The 19,721-nt window shown below is 56.3% G+C and overlaps 1 protein-coding gene across 2 annotated transcripts; it reads right to left on the bottom strand.

The window, feature by feature from the left end:
• Positions 1 to 13,792: 13,792 nt before the first annotated feature.
• LOC131585781 (TBC1 domain family member 24-like) lies at positions 13,793 to 19,074 on the bottom strand. 2 transcript variants are annotated; one of them, XM_058852267.1, is made up of 7 exons: positions 18,914 to 19,074; positions 16,858 to 17,896; positions 16,420 to 16,578; positions 16,009 to 16,072; positions 15,509 to 15,604; positions 15,039 to 15,309; positions 13,793 to 14,648 (listed from the first exon to the last, which is right to left on the bottom strand). In XM_058852267.1, exons 1-7 carry the CDS (start codon positions 19,008 to 19,010, stop codon positions 14,503 to 14,505), a joined length of 1,872 nt encoding a protein of 623 aa, XP_058708250.1. In that variant the 5' UTR covers positions 19,011 to 19,074; the 3' UTR covers positions 13,793 to 14,502. The 2 variants fall into 2 exon arrangements, with proteins under 2 accessions (XP_058708250.1, XP_058708251.1); XM_058852268.1 differs by having other exon boundaries at positions 16,858 to 18,637; positions 18,914 to 19,037.
• Between the last annotated feature and the right edge of the window lie 647 nt (positions 19,075 to 19,721).

Genomic DNA, 19,721 nt, shown 5'->3' with positions numbered 1-19,721 from the left:
CTGCAGTGCAGGGAGGGAGGGAGGGAGGGAACCCAGGCAGGGCTTGGGGAACCAGAAACCCAAAGCAACTCCTTAAGGAAAGTGGAGAAAGGCCTAAAGAAAAGTGAGGGGAGTGGAGAGTCCAGAGAGCTGGATCAGAACCTGGTGTTTGTTAGAGGTGAATGGATGGGAAGGGAGAGCCGACAAACATAGCCGAGGAAGTTGGTCTAAACTGAGAGGGTGAAACTCAGTGATTTTAAAAACCCCAAACCTGCCAGAATTAAGAAGCACTGGGCAGTGAAAACTTTTTTCCCCGGGAACATGTCAGCAACCCCCAGCTGCCCCCTGTGATGCCAGTGCAGGAATTCTGACAGCACACATCAGCCAACGACTGAAAACTGAATCAGTGCCTTTGCAAGCACAGGCAGAGGCACCCCGTGGCTGTCAATGCATCCCACCCGGCCTGGAGCAGGCAGCGGCGCCTTTCCCACAGGTAACTCCAGTTCATTCCAATTTAAGGCAATTTGCACACCGGAGTGAGCCTGAGGAATGCTCACCGTGTGAATCTGCCTTTCAGTGGCACTGTATTTGTCATCTTCCGTCTTTTTCAGGTCATTTTGAACGTGATGCCTTCCTATTCAGGCTAAATCAAATATTTATCAATGCTGCAGCATCCGGCACTGCTGGATTGCGTCAGCACTTTCTCCCTAAAATGCCTTTTTTAGGATCTCCTGGCTCTCTCCAACTCCTGCCTCTCAAGCTGCCATTTCCTGCTTCGGCTTCAGAGCAAATGTGGGGTGGGCAAAATCTGAGTGTCAAATACAATGAAGGGATGGAAACTTTTGGTCACTACAATGGAAAATTCCTTGTTGCTGGCATTAACTGCCTGGGACACCAGACAGTGGGATGGATACAAAAACACGGAGGGTTTGTGTTGGATTAGGGAAACACGGGGACAGGACAGCACTAGAAATGTTCCCTCTAGCTGGGCATCAGTGCCAGGGAGGCGCTTGGACCTCGGGATAAAATCCTGAATAGATCTGAGCTGAACTGATTCAGGCCAGAGAGAAATCCATTTCCACGCTGCCAAATCATCCTGATAATAATAACAGAAAAGAAAGAGAAACCTTCCTCCCTGCCCGCTGTGTTCTGCCCTGGGACAATGTTTGCTTTCTTTGAGCTTCTCCTGCTCTTTTGGCACGGGCTGGGAACATCTGTGCTGTGGAGTGGAAATGTGCTTTCAACAGCCCCATCCTGCTCCCAGCCTGGGGGCAGCTGGGGGAGCCTGGGTGGGGCTGGGAGTGCCGGTCTGGGCTGGCAGTGCCCCCTCCTTGCCCCCATCCCTGCCTGCAGCACTTTTAGGGCTCAAGGCAGGCAGAGAAATCTCCCCCCTTGGAACCCCTCTCTCCTCAGGCTTTGCAGCTTGGATTAAATTATAGATAGCAGAGTGAGTTATTTAATGCCCCATGAAAGATGCATGGGGCCTGCCTTTTTTGGGAGTCTCTTTGAGGAGGGACAGCATCAAGGCAGGGAAATTCTGCTTTCCAGGGCTCAGGCTGATGAATAGAGCCAGCCATGCTCCGCCGGTTCGGAACAGGAAAGCAGCAGATAACCCCGAGCTGCAGGAACTCCTGCACTTTGTTTGCAGAAATTTCACTCAGGTTTTAATGCATTTGCTCCATCCCTGGCTGCTTCACTGAGCAGGTGTCTCTAGGCTCTTTCCACCCATTATCCCTGTGAACTGAGACGATGTGATCCTGCAGCAGGAGCTGGACCTGGGCGTGGGGAGGGGGGCAGCTGCACCTCGATCCAGCAGCGCTGAGAGGGGATTGTGCCTGGAAAGTGCCCCAGGCTGTCCTGGGGGCTCAGCCAGGCTGGGGGAGCTCAGCGACCTCGGCTGGGCACCAGCCTTGGATGTCTTGGGGTAAATATATACATATATTTATATGTATATATAATATATATACATGTATATATAATATATATATACAGAGATGAGGCTCCAAACTCTGCCCACGGGGACCTGGCAGTGACAGAGCTCCTTGGGACCCCTGGGTGGCTTCACAGGCTCCAGTGCCCTCCTCATTCCCCCATACCAGCACAGAGCCCGTCCCACATTCCAGCGGCTGGCTCCTGGATCCCAAGCCCAGCGAGCCCTGCTGCAGAGCCTGTGGAACCTGCTGGAGTGTTTATGGCTCAGAGCACCAGGGGCTCCAAAGGAAGAGAGCATGGAATGACCGAATTCCTGTGCTGAAGGCTCCAGTAATGAGAGCAGGGAATTTTCAGGCAGAAGGAAAAGGATTTGTTCGATGTTTGACGGACAGCAGAGGGGCACAGTCCGAAAGGATCCACCTTTGCTGTGTTGTGAGCAGGAAACACTTTTAGTGGCATGTGAAGAAAACCAAGCAATGATACCTTTAAATGCCTGTCCCCCACTGCCTTCCAGAACTGTCAGTGCAGGTGTAGAGATAAATCATCTCTATTAACTAAAACATCTGAGATCCTCAGAATTAAGGGCTGCAGCGTTCTGCTGCATTTTAATTGATGACAGAATTCTCCCAGGTCTCCAATGCCTGCAAGAGAAATCCTTCACTTGCATCACTTCCCAGGTTGCTGCCTGCACTGATCTTTACACAAACAGTACTTGAGAGCTGTTGCTTTTAATCCTAGATGTGATACTGAGTTAGTAATAAGCGCTTCTTCCGTGCAAATTTGGAGCCTATTTGAAGAATCAGGCCAGTGCCCAGGAATCTGAGTGTGTCTGGCTGGAAACACCCAGGCATTTTTAGCAGACACTGCACTCTCCAGAACCAGGTCCCTGAAGAGAACTTTAAATTGGACACTGCAAAAGAAGCAGCCCCAGCATCCCTGAATTCTTTTGAGAACATGGGGTTAAAATCTTGGCTTGAGAGAGCTTCCCAGTAAATGCCAGGAGTTGGATCTGACGGCTTTTTCCTTAATCAGGACCAGACAAATTAAAATAAACACAGAAGACTGAATTTACACAACAAGTCATTCATTAAAGGCAGGGCAGAAGAGGGGAGGGAAGAGGGATGGAGTGAAAGCGAGAGAGCTCCAAGAGGGAGCAGATCCGAGTCAGGCTGTGCCAGGAGCCTCTCAGGAAAGGTGGCAGTGACAACATGGAAGTGTTATAACAACAGCCAAGATGATTCTCAGAAGTGAGGAATCCTTCACGCCAATCTGAAAGGAACAGAAAACTTCTGGTCCCCCTGAATGAGTCAGACCCTTTTTTTCAGTGCTGTGGGGGCTGTTGGGGAATCTGGTAAATGCATGACAGGAAATATAAAAACAGAGTCTCCTCTAATTGTAAAAATTCTTCAAAGTTACCTCAGCTGTAAGGAGAAGGATCACCTGGAGTGGCTGAGGAAGCAGCAGCCCCACAGCTCCTGCTCCAGCTGCTTGTGTGAGTCTGGGGAATTCTGGAATCCTGGAACCCCAGAATCCCAGAATGGCCTGGGTTGGAAAGGATCTTAAAGCCCATCCACTGTCACCCTTGCCATGGGCAGAGACACCTTCCTCTATCCCAGGCTGCTCCAAACCCTGTCCAGCCTGGCCTTGGACACTGCTGGGAATGGAGAGTCCACATCTCTCTGTTCCAGTGCATCATCAGCCTTGGAGTGAAAAATTTCTTCCTAATTTCTAATCTAAAGCTTCCCTCTTCTGCCTAAGCCTGTTCCTGTTTTCCCCACAGGCAGGGGAACATTCAGCTATCCCTTTGGTTTCAGCAGGGTGGGATAATCACTGGAGGATGTGACAATTTCTGCTTTTCAGCTGAAGCAGAGGCAGTGCCCAGCAGAGTTCAGGGCCTGCAGCAGCAGCTCCTAGGGAGCTGTGGCCAGAAATTGGGCCAGTAGCACAAAGGGTCTTCAAAAGGCTCTTTACCAGAATCCATTCCCCAGGTTAAAAGAACCGACAGCAAATCCATGGATTTAGCTACAGGCAATGCACACGATGCCACAGCTCCCCGTGCCTGGGGAGCTCCCAGAGGAGATGTCACAGAAGTGGCAACATGAGAGCCCGGGGCTGGCTGGAGCCTGCAGTGATTCCCACTCCTCCCTGGAGCCTGCCAGGATCCTGCACGAGGGCACTTGGACACAGCCCCCGAGCGCAGGAGAGCACGGTGGAGCTAAACCAGGAGCAGAGCAGGGGGAAGATTCTGTTCCCTGTGTTCCCTCTATTCCCTGTGCTCCCTGTGCTCCCTGTGCTCCCTGGTTCCCTTTATTCCCTGTGCTCCCTGTGTTCCCTCTATTCCCTGTGCTCCCTGTGCTCCCTGGTTCCCTTTATTCCCTGTGCTCCCTGTGTTCCCTCTATTCCCTGTATTCCCTGTGTTCCCTGTATTTCTTGTGTTCCCTGTATTCCCTGTGTTCCCTGTATTCCCTGTGCTCCCTCTGTTCCCTGTGTTCCCTGTATTTCTTGTGTTCCCTGTATTCCCTGTGTTCCCTGTATTCCCTGTGCTCCCTCTGTTCCCTGTATTCCCTGTGTTCCCTGTGTTCCCTGTATTCCCTGTATTCCCTCTATTCCCTGTATTCCCTGTATTTCCTGTGTTCCCTGTGTTCCCTGTGCTCCCTGTATTCCCTGTGCTCCCTGTGCTCCCTGGTTCCCTTTATTCCCTGTGCTCCCTGTGTTCCCTCTATTCCCTGTATTCCCTGTGTTCCCTGTATTTCTTGTGTTCCCTGTATTCCCTGTGTTCCCTGTATTCCCTGTGCTCCCTCTGTTCCCTGTATTCCCTGTGTTCCCTGTGTTCCCTGTATTCCCTGTATTCCCTCTATTCCCTGTATTCCCTGTATTTCCTGTGTTCCCTGTGTTCCCTGTGCTCCCTGTATTCCCTGTGCTCCCTGTGCTCCCCAGGGGACACCCGAGCCTTGTCACACATTCACCTCTCACTGCAAGGCTGAACTGCAGCACCTGCCCAGGCTGGGTCACAGCCCTTGTCCCAGTGCCTTTCCTCGGGGCTTCACTCTGGTTTCCCCTTCAGCTGACCCCTTTTAGCTCCTTCTTTCCTTCCTGCCATCCTGGGCTCACTCCTCGCTTCTGGGTTTGCTGTGACCTCTGGTCTGCTTTTACCCCTGACCCAGGACAAGGTGTCCCCATGTGAGCGATGGCCCCGAGCAGCCCCTGCCCTTCCCTGGCTGCAGAGCCAGCCAGCAACTCCCAGAGCAGAGGGAGGGCTGTGCTTGGAGGGCTCAGGGACTGCAGCCCTGCCTTGGAACACAGCCTGGGGGCTTTCACCACATCACAGGCCCCAGACTTTGTGTTTCTGAGCTGCTGCAAACCCAATTCCTGCAGGTTTGCTTTCCCTTCTGTTTGTTCCTCTGGGGGCTATGTGGTGCCCTTCATGGGAACATACACCTGAACTGAGCTGTGTTTTCTTGTAAAACACCTGTAAAACGTCTCTAAATCAGGACAAATCAGCAGGGCCAAACCCCAGACTCCGAGTGCCTGCACAATCTCTGCCTCGGATTTCTTTTTCTGGGTATTTTTGGGTGCTGGTCTCAGATCAATGTTCCACAAAGCCTTTTGTGGTCATCAGTTCTCCCACCTATCACAGCTGCCCTGTGACACTTTTGCTCTGTTGTCATAGGAAGTGACATTTTCAATCCAGAAGCTCTGTAGGTGCTGTTCAGCCAAGCCTTCCTGATCCTCACCACAATGCAGAAGATTTGGGGTAGCTCAACAAGAGTCAGAAAGTCCTGGAAAGCAGAGCCTAAACTCAGGAAATCCCCTGCTCCACCCCCTTGGCCAAGGAGGATCCAATAGGAGAAAACAACTTGAGATATATGTTTGTCAGACTTTTCTGGCACTGGAGGTTCTGCCCTCCTGGAGTAGACGGCTCTTTCTGGTAACTTCTCTTTCCAAATGCTCTTTGCCCCTCCTCCTCGCTGTAAGTTGTCCCAAAAAGAACAGAGTGACCCAACACAGACATTCCCAGCACTTTAAATCCTTTGCAATCCTCCTGTCTCCCTCATGAGATCCCAGATGCTGCACATTCCACCAGGGCTGTTGTGGCACTCTGGGTTGTCCTTCCTCATCTGCACACAGGACACAGCAAAGGCTCCTACAGAGCTCCCTGCAGTTTGTGGCTCTTCCCACCAACCTCCCAGACCCTCAGCTGGAAATCAGCAACAGCCCTGCACCCCTGTCCCTCCTGGTCCTGACTCAGCACAGCCAAGGCTGTCCCGAGCTCTTCTGTCTCCTTAGAACACAAACAGCAGCTCAATCTCACAAGTGCCAGTGTTCTCCTGGGCTGCTGTCACATCTGCCTCCTTTCACTTCTCTGAGTCCTTGAGTCCACTCCACTTGGCTCACAAATTCCCGGCCATTAACCCCAGCCCTTGTTTGGCCCATGTTCCCACTCTGCCTCACTTCACTTTACTCATTCCCCAACTGGGAAAAAGCCTCCAGTCCATGAGACATCTCCAGTGGTTCTTTAAAGATCAAAGAGCAGAGCTGCTGAAGTGGAATATAAGGAGCTGCTGCTGTTTGTGCCGCACACAGTTCCAGTCAGTAAACACAAGCCAGCCTTTAAACCTCTGGTGTGAGATCCGGGCCCCAAAGCACCTCTTTTCCCAGGGGTGGTAGCAGCCAAAATCCTTTGGCTTTGAGGACTTGATCTCACACCTTTCATTTGCTGTCCCACTAGTGCCAGCTTCATTCATTTTTACATTCCAGTGAGGGCAGATCCCAGGGAAGATGGGGAAATGCAGGCACTGCCATCAGAAGCAGAGGGAGCTGATCATCCCCATTTCCCAGCCTGAGGCTTTGTTAACCCCAGGATCAGGATCCAGCTCCCACTGCAGGAATGATCAGAGCATCCAGGTCCTTTAAGGGCCCCTGGAAGTGGCAGCTTTGAGGGACTGGTTTGGACAGAACCACGGGTGTTTCAGAAGAGCTTTTTTGTGTTCCCAGTGAATGCTGCAAGTGCTCCCCTGCAGTTCTCATTTCTATTTAACCAACCTTTCGTTTTAATTCGGTCTCAGCTGCCTTTGTCAATTCAGGGATAAAGTGAGCAGAGCCTGGGCCAGTCTCTGTGTGGGAAACAGGATCCAGGGCCTCATCCAGCGTTAATCAGCCGAGGCACTTCTCTGTGCTGCTCCCAGGAAGGACTGGAGTGCTCATCCTCTCTCCTGCCTTTGTTCGGGGAGAGGAGGCACTGCTGGCACTGCTCTAACGAGAGTGGGGGCAGAGTGACTCAGAGTGATGCTCCAGTGGCTGGGACATCAGCCTGAGCTTTGGAAGCCAGTTCCTCACTCCTGCTTTCCCATAGCCTCTCCAGCACAGCTCTGAGCCCTTCAGCTCACAGGGAGATAAATCACAGTTTAATCCATCACAATTCAGTGTCTGCCTCTAACCAGACATAGGGAGGACACCCAAAGTGAGACAAGAAACTGAACAGGAGCCTTCCAAGCCAAATTATTGATTTTGAATATAAATAACCCCCTGTGGTAGAATTATTTAAACATCAGGAGAGGAGTATCACTTTGCTGACTGAAGAGAGCCACTGCTCTGTGAAGCAGCCAAAGTACATGGAGTTTGTTTTGTATGGCTGGAGAAAAGTGGTTGAATGACGGTGCCTACAAGACAGTTTTTGTTTTTATTATTTGTATTGGAACGTTTCCATACTGTATTGGAAACGAAGTTGTTATTAGAGTCTCATTAACACTGTCACCTAAACAGTGCCATCCCAGGAAACAGGGAACTCACTCCACAGAAAGTGCAGAGATTTAAAATGAACTCTGTGCTGTGAACTAAATCCAAACAGGTCACTGTGCACAGGACAAGGAGCTCTGGAACTCTGACAGGGAGAAAGTCTCAGCTGGAGCACAGATGGAGCCTGGGAAGAGGTGTCAGAAGCAGGTGATGCAAATCCAGGGGAGAGACATGGACAGTAAGAACGAGGAGCAGATTCTGCACTACCAGGATTTCCTGAGGCTGAAGAAATCACATCCTGCCCTGAGGCTTGCATCTCTCAGAGCCAGGGGTTTGGGCTCAGACCTTGCTGAAGTGGAAAACAAGAACAGTTCACCCTGACTGAGCAGTTCCTGACAATTCTGTGATAAGAGCACAGAGCTACTCCAGGGTTTAAATAAAAATTTCCTTCTCTTCACCTTCCCCACTATGATCCATTCATCCATTCCCAGGCACTGGGAGCAGCAATTCCTGCCACTCCCAGGCTCTGGACACTGTCAGTCATTGGTCCATCAAGGCATGGGATTCCCTGCCATTCCAAGCTGATGAACATAAAGACACAGATAACCCAGGCCAACAGACTTTCCTTTTCTTTTTCCTTTCCCAATTAACCCTTTGTTAATTAAGTTTTTTTAATTTAATTTAAAAGATGCCCCCCAGTAGGTCACCAATGTACACGTGAAAACCTCTGTCCTGCAGAGAGAGTATCAAATAAGCCATTAAGGTTTAATTCCCTTTTTATTTTTGGTCAGGGAGAAATGAATCGAATGGGTTCCCCTTTCTGGAAGCTGTGAATGTATTTCCCATATTTAATGAATTTCCCTACTGGATGCATTCCCACACTGGATGCATTCCCATACCAGATGCATTTCCCATATCCAATCCCCAAGCCCTCCCGTGTTGCTGTTACAGACACAAAGGAGGTGTGGAGGTGCTCCTGCCCCGATTTAACACCGGGGACAAACAGCAGCCTCACATTGTGAAAATTCCATTTTTTCTCTCTCTCTCCTGCTGGTTCCCGCTCAGCATCGCTGAGGGCAGTGGGGAGGATGGCAGGAGCCTGTTTGGAACACACTTGTTCTACTTGTTGGGATGAAAGAGAGCTGCCACAGGGCTGATGCTTTCAGATCAGCTCCAAAGCACACAAATCCCAGGGGTATGACAGAAAGGGAAATCTAGAAAGAACCTCAGGCTTTTGTTCAACGTCCCCTAAAAGTCACAAAGATGAACCAGGGCAGGGAAAAGTGGCACAACAAAAGGAGGCCCCTTTCAAGCCCAGCTCATGAGGTGCTTTGTAAAGCACGAGAACAGCAGCAATTCAGGTCTCCTGAAATGAGCCAGAACTGGGAAATTGAGGCTGTATTTCCTCATCAGGGATGTGCTCTGGTCAAGAGCAGCTAGCAGGTTAAAAATGAACCCTCAGTGCAGTGTGGTTCTGTAGTCCTCACAATTCCCTCCAAGCCCAGCCCCTCCAGGGAGCTCTGGGGCAGGGATGCAACAGTCAGGGACGCTGGCATCACATCAACCCAAAGCTGCAAAGGGTTCACCCATTCCTTCAGAAAGGTGTAGATTTCCAGGCTGTGCCAAGCAGGGAGAGCCTCCTGCACTGCTGGACCATGGAGACGTTTGCACCTTTGTGCCATGCCAAGTAGTGATCAATAACATAAAATAGAATAAAAACCATAACAACTTTCACTGGGGACAAACTCTCCTCCAAGGCCAGGTTGGATGGGGCTCTGAGCAACCTGGTCCAGTGAAGGGGCCCTGCCCACAGCAGGTGATTGAGGTGGGATGATCCCTCAGGTCCCTTTGCACCCAAACCAGCTCCAGGGCTGCTTAACACAGGAATAGAATTAATGAGGGTGGCAGAAAAGAATACTGAAAGAAAGTAATTCCTGATTTGTAATTTCCTTGCATGTGATTTGTTCCTTGGTCTGTCTCCAGCACTTCCATGGTCTCCTGTAATGCCAGAATTGATCCCTGTGGAAAACACAGCCCCCAGAAGGGATTTCCTGCCTCACTGCCACAGCACACCAGCCAAGGAGCAGCTTCAGGCAGGTACTGAGCAACAGCAGGAGATCAAAGGGATTCCTTCAATCAAGAACATGATCCACCAACAAACCCTTCCTGAACAATGTCTTAAAAAATTTCCTATGAGCTGTTGGCAGAATTTTAGGAGTCCTCTGTTATCACAGCCTCATCAGGTGCTTTTGATCTGGAGCTCTGCAATTTTCCCTGGAAAAGGTTTCCCCTGCCATGACCTTTGGGTGTGGCCTTGGGGCAGGTGGTGGGATCAGAAATCAAACCTTTGACTATGGAATTTCTCTGATTAAAGCTCCCTGTTCCTGCTGATAAATCAGAGGGTTTGCAGCACTGCCAAGGATACTTTAATTTTTTCAAGGAATTCTCTTCAGTTCTTCACTTTGTCAGAGAATAGGGGATTAAGACAGAAAAAAGACACCTTGAACTGTATAAGATTCAATGTCAGGCTCATGAAATCATGGAATCCTAGAATTGGCTGGTTTGGACGGGACCTTAGAGCCCATCCAGTTCCAAACACCACCCCTGTGCAGGGACACCTTCCTCTGTCCCAGGCTGCTCCAATCCCAGTGTCCAGCCTGGCCTTGGGCACTGCCAGGGATCCAGGGGCATTCCAAAGATGTGTTTTAGTGAACCATCACCCTTTATCCCTAAAACCTTGCTCACAATGGGAATTACAAGCCCCTGGCTCCCCATGAAACTCTAAACTTCGAATCCACAGCCCTCCAGGAGGAGTTTATCTTTAAAGAAAGGGTTTCAATCTGCTGGGGGAGGGGAAGATGTTTATTGAAAATAAGTCAGGTCAACCTTAAAGGAGCTCTGCCTTTAGATATAGGAGAACGTGTTTATTCCCTCTGCCTGATCTGAAGATTCCTTTGTTTCTGTTTTGAGAAGGAGTGGCAGAACACTTCAGTGGGGTGATGATGATGCTCCTTGTTTTCCACCTACATGGAATTATCTGTACGTGCATTTCTGTGAGCTCTATAAATACTGGGATAAACAAGAAAATTCGTTTTGATCCCTGTCACAGCTGAGCAGCTCCAAGGCTGCCGAGGCAAAGGGGGATGCACCACTGGAAATGCATTTCCAGAAAGGGTAGATTTGAACAGAAAGAAAATTAAAATATGTATTTAGAGGAGGTGAGCTGGAAGAGTTCACAGGAGATCAGAGCAGGACAAAGAACAAATATTCCTGCAGGGGAAGGGGTGGGCAGGCAGGGTTTCTGATGGTGTTTTTATTTATAATCGCACTTCAAAGCATCAGGTTCTTGCTGTAAGGAGTAAATAATGAATGGAGATATTTTTAACCTCCTACACAGACTCTGTGTTTCATCCACGAGAGGTCTGGCAGCAGACAGAGCATTAATGGAGATGCCTGGCTCCTGGGGTAGCGAGAGCAGCCCCAAGATCCCTGTCTACAGCCTGGGCAGGACAGAAGTACAATTATGGAGTTAACATGGAAATCAGAACCTGGGCAACTGTGTGGGACCAGGCTGGGAGAGCTGGGGGTGTTCACTTGGAGAAGAGAAGGCCCCACGGAGAGCTCAGAGCGCCTTCCAGGGGCTAAAGAGGCTCCAAGAGGGACTTGGGACAAAGGATGGAGGGACAGGACACAGGGAATGGCTCCCACTGCCAGAAGGCAGGGCTGGATGGGATATTGGGAAGGAATTGTTCCTGGCAGGGTGGGCAGGCCCTGGCACAGGTGCCCAGAGCAGCTGGGGCTGCCCCTGGATCCCTGGCAGTGCCCAAGGCCAGGCTGGACACTGGGGCTGGGAACACCTGGGACAGGGGAAGGTGTCCCTGCCCATGGCAGGGGTGGCACTGGAGGGGATTTGAGGTCCCTCCCAATCCAAACCAGTCCAGGATTGTGTTTTTCAGATAAATTACAATGAGGTGCTGAAAACAAACGGGAGGGAGGGAGGGAGGGAGGGAGGGAGGGAGGGAGGGAGGGAGGGAGGGAGGGAGGGAGGGAGGGAGGGAGGGAGGGAGGGAGGGAGGGAGGGAGGGAGGGAGGGAGGGAGGGAGGGAGGGAGGGACAGGCAGTGCCCATCCCCAGATCCCCTTTGAGCCCAGGGCAGCTGTGCGCTGAGGGACTCCAGAGCTGGAATGTTCCATACGAGCCCCAACACCTGCTGCATTTCCAAGGAAAAGTCCAAAGATGCCTTGTGGAATCACCCAGCTCTGCAGGGGGGAAATAAAATCAACACTTCTCCCAGGGTTAGCAATTCCAGGGACTAAATTGTGTGGAAACACATTTGTTTTGATAAATGCTGTGAGTCTGGCTGGAAAAAAACATCTGCAAAACCCCTCCTGTGGCACTGAAGGCCCTGCTACAGCCAGAAATTTCTGCCATCAGACATTAAATGTGAGTTCCATGAGGAGCTGGTGACAGTGTAGTGGCAAGGAATTGTTCATGTGTGCAGCAGGTGGTGGGAGGGGAATCACTGCATGGAGTTGGGAAAGGGAAATGGGAAGGATGAAAATGGATCTATCAGTGGTAGGAGAGAAAAATGTACCGGGACCTTCTTCTTTACTGCAAGAGCACCCTGGGCCTGATGCATTTCCCATTTCAAGGCTCTGGAAGCTCCATTTGGTGAGAGTGAGGGAATAGGGCAGGGAGGAAGGAAAGGAGAGGAGAAGAGAGGAAAGGTGTTTGTCTGCTCCAGAATCCGGGCTTTGAACAGAAATGTCGGGTTCAGGCAGCAGGAGAAGGGGGAGGTTGGAGGCACTTCTGGTTACTCCCACCCCGTGTCCCTCTCCCTCCTCTCCCGCTCTGTCTCCAAGCCCTCAGTGGACACTTCCTTTCCCAGAGACAGCCCCTGTGGGAATCAGCTCTGGGGTGAGAAAGGGATGGTTTGGGACACTCTGAGCCATTTTCTGATACAGTGTAACCGCATCACTGCAGCCAATGCAGAACCTCTGCACCACCACCTTCCGGGGAAGCGGGAAAATTGCCAAACCCAGCACCCAGGAGGACAAGGGCATCCATAGCCCCCCCAGGATCTCCAGGGAAATCAGGTCTGACTGTCACAAAATGTGCTTTTTTGTAGCAATTTGTTTTACAAGCCAGTGGCCAATTGTCCCTCACCTCTGGTGGGGCAGGAGATGACCCAGACCTGCAGGATGGGATTGTCCCTTCATTAATTCATTGTCCAGAGCCACTCTGGGGCTGCTCTTGTGCCAACAGTGGCAGCTCCATGTTCCAGAGGAACAGAATCCTGCTCAGGGAACAGGAGTCAGCCAGGTGGGTCCCTGTGCTGCTCCAAGAACCCTTTTGTATGGCCAAGGAGCAGAAGTGCCTCAAAGGGGTGAGCTGAGGGATATTCCAGCTCCTTTTGGAGCACACAGGGGCTGAAGTTTCCTTGGATTTCAGTAAAGACCCTTAGTCAAGGGAAACGGGCTAAGGGTGTGGCAGGGTTGGGCTACCCTGGGGCTATAGGGTGAGGGGTTGGGATGATGTGGTGCTGTGGGATAAGGGGTTGGGATGATGTGGTGCTGTAGGGTGAGGGGTTGGGATGATGTGGTGCTGTAGGGTGAGGGGTTGGGATGATGTGGTGCTGTAGGGTGAGGGGTTGGGATGATGTGGTGCTGTAGGGTGAGGGGTTGGGATGATGTGGTGCTGTAGGGTGAGGGGTTGGGATGATGTGGTGCTGTAGGGTGAGGGGTTGGGATGATGTGGTGCTGTAGGGTGAGGGATTGGGATGATGTGGTGCTGTAGGGTGAGGGGTTGGGATGATGTGGTGCTGTAGGGTGAGGGATTGGGATGATGTGGTGCTGTAGGGTCAGGGGTTGGGATGATGTGGTGCTGTAGGGTGAGGGATTGGGATGATGTGGTGCTGTAGGGTCAGGGGTTGGGATGATGTGGTGCTGTAGGGTGAGGGGTTGGGCTGCCATGGGAACACAGGGTGAGGAGCTAGGGTGTTGTGGGGCCATGGGGTAAGGGCTTGGGGTGCTGACCCTCTCTAGGGAAGTGAGAGCAGGACACAGATCTCTTTATATCCCATTACACTTCCCCTCCACCTCCCAGCCCTGCTGCTCCCCCACTGTGTCTTTGTGCTGGATTTTTTTTTTTTCTTTAATTCTCCAAGAGTTTTGAACTTTATTCAGCAATGGAGTAAGGGGCAAGAAGAAAGGATCCCTTTCAGCACTGCAAAGGCTCGGTGGAGCTCGGGGATCCCACAAACTCCAGGCAGGGCTTTGCCATCAGCGGCAGCACTTCCAGCTGGGGACAAGAGGAGTCTCTCCCGGTGCTGGTGGATCCCAGGCAGTCCTGGGTACCCACGGGGGCTGCACAACTCCGTGGATGGCTTGAAGGGCTGTGCTGGCCTGGGGGAAGCGGATCTGAGGGCGTTTCTGGTGAGCTCTGGAGCTCGGTGTTTGGTTTGGCCTGGGCTCAGAACTCCCACAAGACCTGATCGTGCCGACCCCGGTTTGCTGAGCCCCGCGCTGCAGACAGGCCAGGGAGGTGGGAGAAACTGCAGAGCGGCTGCCCTGCCCTCCAGCACCCCAAACTGGGACAGAGCGGGTGGGGAGGGCCGGGCCCGAGCTGGGACGGGCGCTGCGATGTCCCCGGGGGCAGCGGCCGCAGTCCCGGCCCCGCACGGCCTCGGCCTCTCCCCACAGCACCGCGAGGCCGCTCCGAGCGGGCCCGGCCCGCTCCGGCCGCCCAGGGCCCGATGGAGAGCGGGGCTGCCCGGGCGGCCACAGCCCGGCCGGGGGCGGCCAGCGCGGGGAGGGGTCCCCGTGCCCGTGGGGCGCTCGGGGGCTCCGCAGGGAACTACGCGCTCCGAAAGCCCCACACTTCCAAGAGCTGCACCTGGAAGTGCTCCCGGCACAGCGGGGGGTTGTCGAAGGTCTCGCAGCGCTCCGTGTGTCCCCAGAGCAGGCTGGCGTCCAGGGACAGGGCTTGGCCTCCCCCTCCGCCTGCGGGAGCAGCGCAGGGTCGGGCCCGGCTCCCCCAGGCCCCGGCGGGGCCGCGCCCGCCCCTCGCTCCCGGCCTTGTCCCGTCCTGAGCCCGCTGCCGGGGCTGGAAGGGGCTCGGGCTGTTCCTGCGGGCCTTCCTGACCCACTGCGGCTCCTCTGCCGGTCCCCCCGGCCCCGGGACACCGAGACCCTGCCCGCAGCCCGAGCCCGAGCCTCGGGGCCCTTATCGATATCGATCCCTTTTACCAATAGCGACCCCCTTATCGATATCGATCCCTTTCACCGATCTCGACCCCCCTTATCGATATCGACCCCCCTTATCGATATCAATCCCGATATCGATCCCCCGTACCGATAGCGATCCCTTTCACCGATCTCGACCCCCCTTACCGATGACGATCCCGTCCCGGGAGCCGGCCATGAACATGGAGGCAGTTTTGGAGGGCAGGAGGAAGTGTCTGATGGCCAGGAACGGGGACAGGCGGGCTCTCCTCTGCGGCGAGGGCACGGCGAGGTGCTTGGGGCTGGGGCTGTCCCGGGAGGAGCCGAGCGGCGATTCGGGAGCGGGGGAAGGCGAGCGCTGCCGGGAGCGCGGCACGGCCTTGGCCAGCTCCGGCTTCTTGATGAGCACCCACTCGTACCTCTCTGCCTCGGGGCGCACCTGGGCAGCGGGACACAGCTGTGAGCCCGGGCCTGGCCCTGCGGCACCTGGCCACCGCTGGGGGAAGGTGCTGCTGCTGCTGCTGCTCGGGGGGCTGGGGCCGAGGGCTGCGTCCAGCTGGGCCTGGGGCACGGAAGGGACAGGGTGTCCTGGCAGGGCAGCAGTGAAGGGACAGAGCCGGGCATAAACCGTGACTTACAGTGAACACAAAGCACTCCCCTGTCCCAAAAAAGCCCGATGTGGCTCCGCTCTTCTTCCTTTCGCTCCAGTCGGAGGAGAGAAACGCCCCACACACCTTGGGAGAGAGCGCAGGGAGCCGTCAGGGGATGGCCGGGAGCAGAGCCAGCCCCGGCAGCGCCGGGCATCGTCCCGGGCTCTGCAGGGCAGGGGCTCTGCCCCATCCCCTGGGGAATCAGAGCCCAATCCTGCTGTGCCAGCCCCATCCTGCACTGCCCATCCCTGGTGCCCTGCAATTAAAGTCTCACTCGTGGCCTCTCTCCCCCTCACCCACTCCTGTTTCCCCAGCACCCCCGGCTTAGCTGTGCCCCGGTGCCAGAGGTGCAGTTTGTTCTCTCCTGGGAGCTGGGACAGACCCGGGGTGGGCAGGACAGGGACCACACAGCCCGTGGGTGCTCCAAGAGGAGCCTGTGGGGTCACCCACCCTGCTCCCTTCCCCAGCCCTGCCTGGGAAACGCTCACCTCCCCCTCGGTGGTTTTGATGAGCAGCACCGTGGGTTCGTAGCCCTCACAGCACGTGTAGAACCTGCAGAGATGGACAAGGGCCAGGGGAAGCTGGAGCCCTGGGCAGGGTGTGCCGGCTGTCCCTGGCCGCTCACAGCGTGCCTGGCACCGTGTGGCACACGGGGACATCCCAGCCTGGCACATCCACAGGGCTCCCTGTGCCCCAGGCGGTGCCCAGGTGTTGGTGGCCACCTGGCCCAGCCTCTGCCCTCTCCCCTAAGCCACAGTCAGGAGCCTGAATCGAGCCCAGAAGGGTCTCCAGCAGCCCCAGAGGTTCCCCAGGGCATTCGTGTTGCTCTTTTCTCCAGCACCGAGCCCTGCCCAGGTTTCCCCCGCGCGCCCGACCCCGCCGGGCAGGTGAGGCTTCACCTCTGCAGGCTGCAGCCGTCCTCGGAGGTGGAGAAGAGCAGCAGCGGGGGGAAGAGCGAGAAGCGCTCGGGGATCCAGGACCAGACGAGGCGCATCTCCTGCGCCGTGACGGTGCTGGAGCTGAAGTTCTGCATGTCCACAGCCAGGTGGAAGGACGGCCTGCGGGGAGGGACATCAGGCCGGGCTGTGGGGCCCCTCTGCTTTTCGGGGCACGGCCCCTGCACCAGGGTCTGTCCTGCTCTTTGCACCGTGAGCTCTCTGCCAGCATCCCCAGCTCCAGCCGTGCCGTGGCCCCTGGCAGGGTCCCCCAGGGGCTGGGAGGGCCCAGCACAGCCCCGGCTCCAGGAGGTGCCTGCAGCTGCCCCCGGCTGTTCTCCACAGGAGCTCACGTTTTACCTGCTCAGCACTCAGAGCCGGGGAACACAGAGCTCTCCTCACCTTCTCTGCACCACGGTGATGCCCCTCTCCACCAAGGCCTTCCTGTTGGCCATCTGGAGAAGCCAGATCTCCTTGCGGGAGAAGAGGCGGATGCCAAAGGCTCTCTCCAGGAGTTTGTCCACAGTTACGTGCTCGGCGATGTTCCTGGCAAAAGCCTGCAGCTCTGCCTTGATGTCAGAGCCCTGCAGCCCGGCCGGGGCCACCGAGAGCCTGAAGTGCCTGAGCAGGGCCAGGGCGATGCGGTACAGGACCTTCTGGCCCTCCAGCAGGAACACGTCCAGCACGCGCACGGCGTAGCCGAAGGGCAGCCCGGGGAAGAGCCACGACAGCCACTCCGAGTAGACCTCGAGGACGTTCTCGGCGGCGCCGGCGATGAGCTTGTGAGCTGCCGGGCAGTGCTTGCTGGCCAGGTCCCCGAAGGTCATGCAGGAGGCCTGGTGGGCCAGGAAGGACTGGTCGATGTAGGCGGCGTGGGGAGCGTTGCTGGCGATGAGGCGCGAGATGCTCTCGAAGCACTGGGCCTCGTCCTCGCTGTAGTGCAGCAGCAGCGCGGCCAGGGCTGGCAGGAGGGGGCTGTGGGTGATGTCGGGGAACAGGGCGCCCACGCAGATGAGGATCTTCTTCAGGGCGGTGACCCCCCGCGGGCTGAGGCAGTAGGTGGGCACGGGGCAGCCCTCCAGGAACTCGGGCAGGGGGTGGGAGCTCACGCTGGGCTTCCCGAAGAGCCGGGCGGCCACGTCCCTGTAGACGAGCGCGTCGGGGGTGACGAGGCGGCAGGAGACCTGCTGGATGAGCCGGGGGTAGAGCCGGGCCCGGCCCGCGTGGCTCCAGCCCCAGCAGCCTTCCCTCGCCAGCCTCTTCAGCTCCTTCGGGGGCCTGCCCAGGACGTCCTGCGGGATCTGCGCCGGCTGCTCCGGCTCCGGCATCTTGTCCCAGTCCACGAAGGGCCCGCAGCCCAGGCCCAGGGAGGAGGTGTCAATGTCCCAGGTGTCAGCCTCGGACGTGACCACGATGGTGATTGGGGATGAGCCGAGCACCTCTGTAGGACAAAGAGCTTTTATTGAACACCTCTCAGCGCCCCGCCAACAGCGTTTCACCCGGGCTGAGGGCGCTCTCAAGTCTCACAGCCACGTCCTGCATTTCTTTGCTCTGCCCTGCACAGGGAAGGGTTTCGGGCTCTGCCCTCTCCCATCAGCTCAGGGCCCTGGAGAAGCGTGGGACCAGGTCCCAGCTGGGTGTCAGGCTTTCTTCTCACACCGTGAGGGGCTTTTCACCCCTCCAACAGCTCACAGCCCCGCGCAGGGCTCGGGCAGCCGCCAGCCCGGCGCTGGCAAGAGCAGAGTCCGAGCTCCTCCTGGAGAGACGGGAGCGGCGTTCCCGGGGCTGCGGAGAGCTCGATCCGAGCCCTGCGCGGGGCACGGAGCTGGGCACTGATTAGCGGCCAGGGATAAAGTCAATTAGCGCCCTCATTAACTCTCGGATGTTTTTATCGTGGCTGCGCTCAGCTGCTGGGGGGTCAAGGATGGATTCGCCCTGAGCCAAGGGGACAACGGGGGGACCGCACGTGGTGGCACATCGGGAGGGTCCTGACGGCCGGGCTGGCTCCGGCTCTCGCTCTCCAGCTCAGCCTGGCGCTTGCCCAAGGCCAGCAGGAGCAGCGGCTCGGGCTCAGGCTGGTTCAGGGCAGCAGCTCTTGGATCCGGTGGCTCGGGCCGGCTCCCTGTCCCGGACACAGCCCGAGCCCAGCACAGTCACGGGGCTCCCGGCCACGGAAACCAGGCTGGGACGACATCGGGGGTGAATCAGGGGCTGTTTGCTCCCCAGATTCACCCCGTCCTCTCCGCAGGGTGCTGCCCTGCCCGGGTACCACGGAGCATCAGCCCGAGCCCACCCGAGCGCCGGTGCCCCGGCCCCGGGTTCCGAATGGAGGCTCCGGCTCCGCCCGGCCCGGGACGAGCCGGGGGGGGGGGCTCGGGGCAGGAATTGGGGTGTGGCGCAGCCCCTGCGCTCCGCCGGCCGTGTCCCGGCACGGGCGGGTCCCGCTCGGCGCACTCACCTCGCCCGGTGCCCGTGTCCTCGCCCGCGGCCGGCTCGGCCATGGGGCAGGCGGCGGCCCCGGGGCAGCGGGGCGGGCTGAGCCGCAGCTGCAGCATTTGCCAGCTCGGCCGCCCCTGCCGGCTCCCCTCCGGCCCCGCCGCCTGGCCGCGCTTTTAAGGCGAGGCGTTTATTTGGGGTAAATACAGCGAGGGGTGGAGCAGCTCCGCTCCCGCATCGCCCCTTCCTGCCCCGGTTCCGCGCCCAGCGCGGCCGGGGGGTTGCCGACAGCCCGTGGGCTGAGCTACCATGGAACAGCAAGGCGAGCAGTAAATGAAACCTTCCTCTTCCCGAGGATCACCTTCGTGCTCCCGCTCTGGGGCTCGCTCCCTCCGCAGCGCCCGGGGCAGGAGGGGCTGGGGGCTCCGGCCACGGCCCTGTCCGGAGCGGGGAAAGCCCGGCCCGGCGAGCGGGGATGGCTCCGCTTCCTGCTGGGGGGGCCCGGGGAGCCGGGCACAGGAGCTGTGAGCAGCAGGGCCGGGAACCGGGGACAGGGGACACCGGGCCCGCGGAGAGAAGCGACCCCCGGCTGCCCCGGCGTTCCCAGTCTGCCCCCGGGGAATGGTTGGGACCGATGCTTGGAACAGCTGGGAGAGGCTCCCAGGACATCGGCCCGGGCCCGCGGTGCTGCCGCAGAGCTCACAGCGCTTAGCAGGCACTTTTATTGGCATCCTAACGTTTTAAAAGATTTTTATTTGCCTTTAAAATCGAATTGTTTCCGTTGTGATAAAAGCAGCTGCAGGTTGTTCCTGACCTGCCTCCCTGCCTTC

This window comes from Poecile atricapillus, chromosome 17 (assembly GCF_030490865.1).
Source record: "Poecile atricapillus isolate bPoeAtr1 chromosome 17, bPoeAtr1.hap1, whole genome shotgun sequence".
Lineage (NCBI taxonomy): Eukaryota > Metazoa > Chordata > Aves > Passeriformes > Paridae > Poecile > Poecile atricapillus.
The sequence above is the reverse complement of the archived record's forward strand: the minus strand, read 5'-3'. Positions and strand labels throughout refer to the sequence as shown.

Bases quoted from the DNA above. Each gene is read 5' to 3' on its own strand.
- LOC131585781 (XM_058852267.1), bottom strand. From the start codon at position 19,010: ATGCTGCAGCTGCGGCTCAGCCCGCCCCGCTGCCCCGGGGCCGCCGCC. The intron at 16,579-16,857 runs GTGAGGAGAGCT...CCCTCCCCGCAG, and splicing joins ATCACCGTGGTGCAGAGAAG to GCCGTCCTTCCACCTGGCTG. The intron at 16,073-16,419 runs GTGAAGCCTCAC...CCATCTCTGCAG, and splicing joins GACGGCTGCAGCCTGCAGAG to GTTCTACACGTGCTGTGAGG.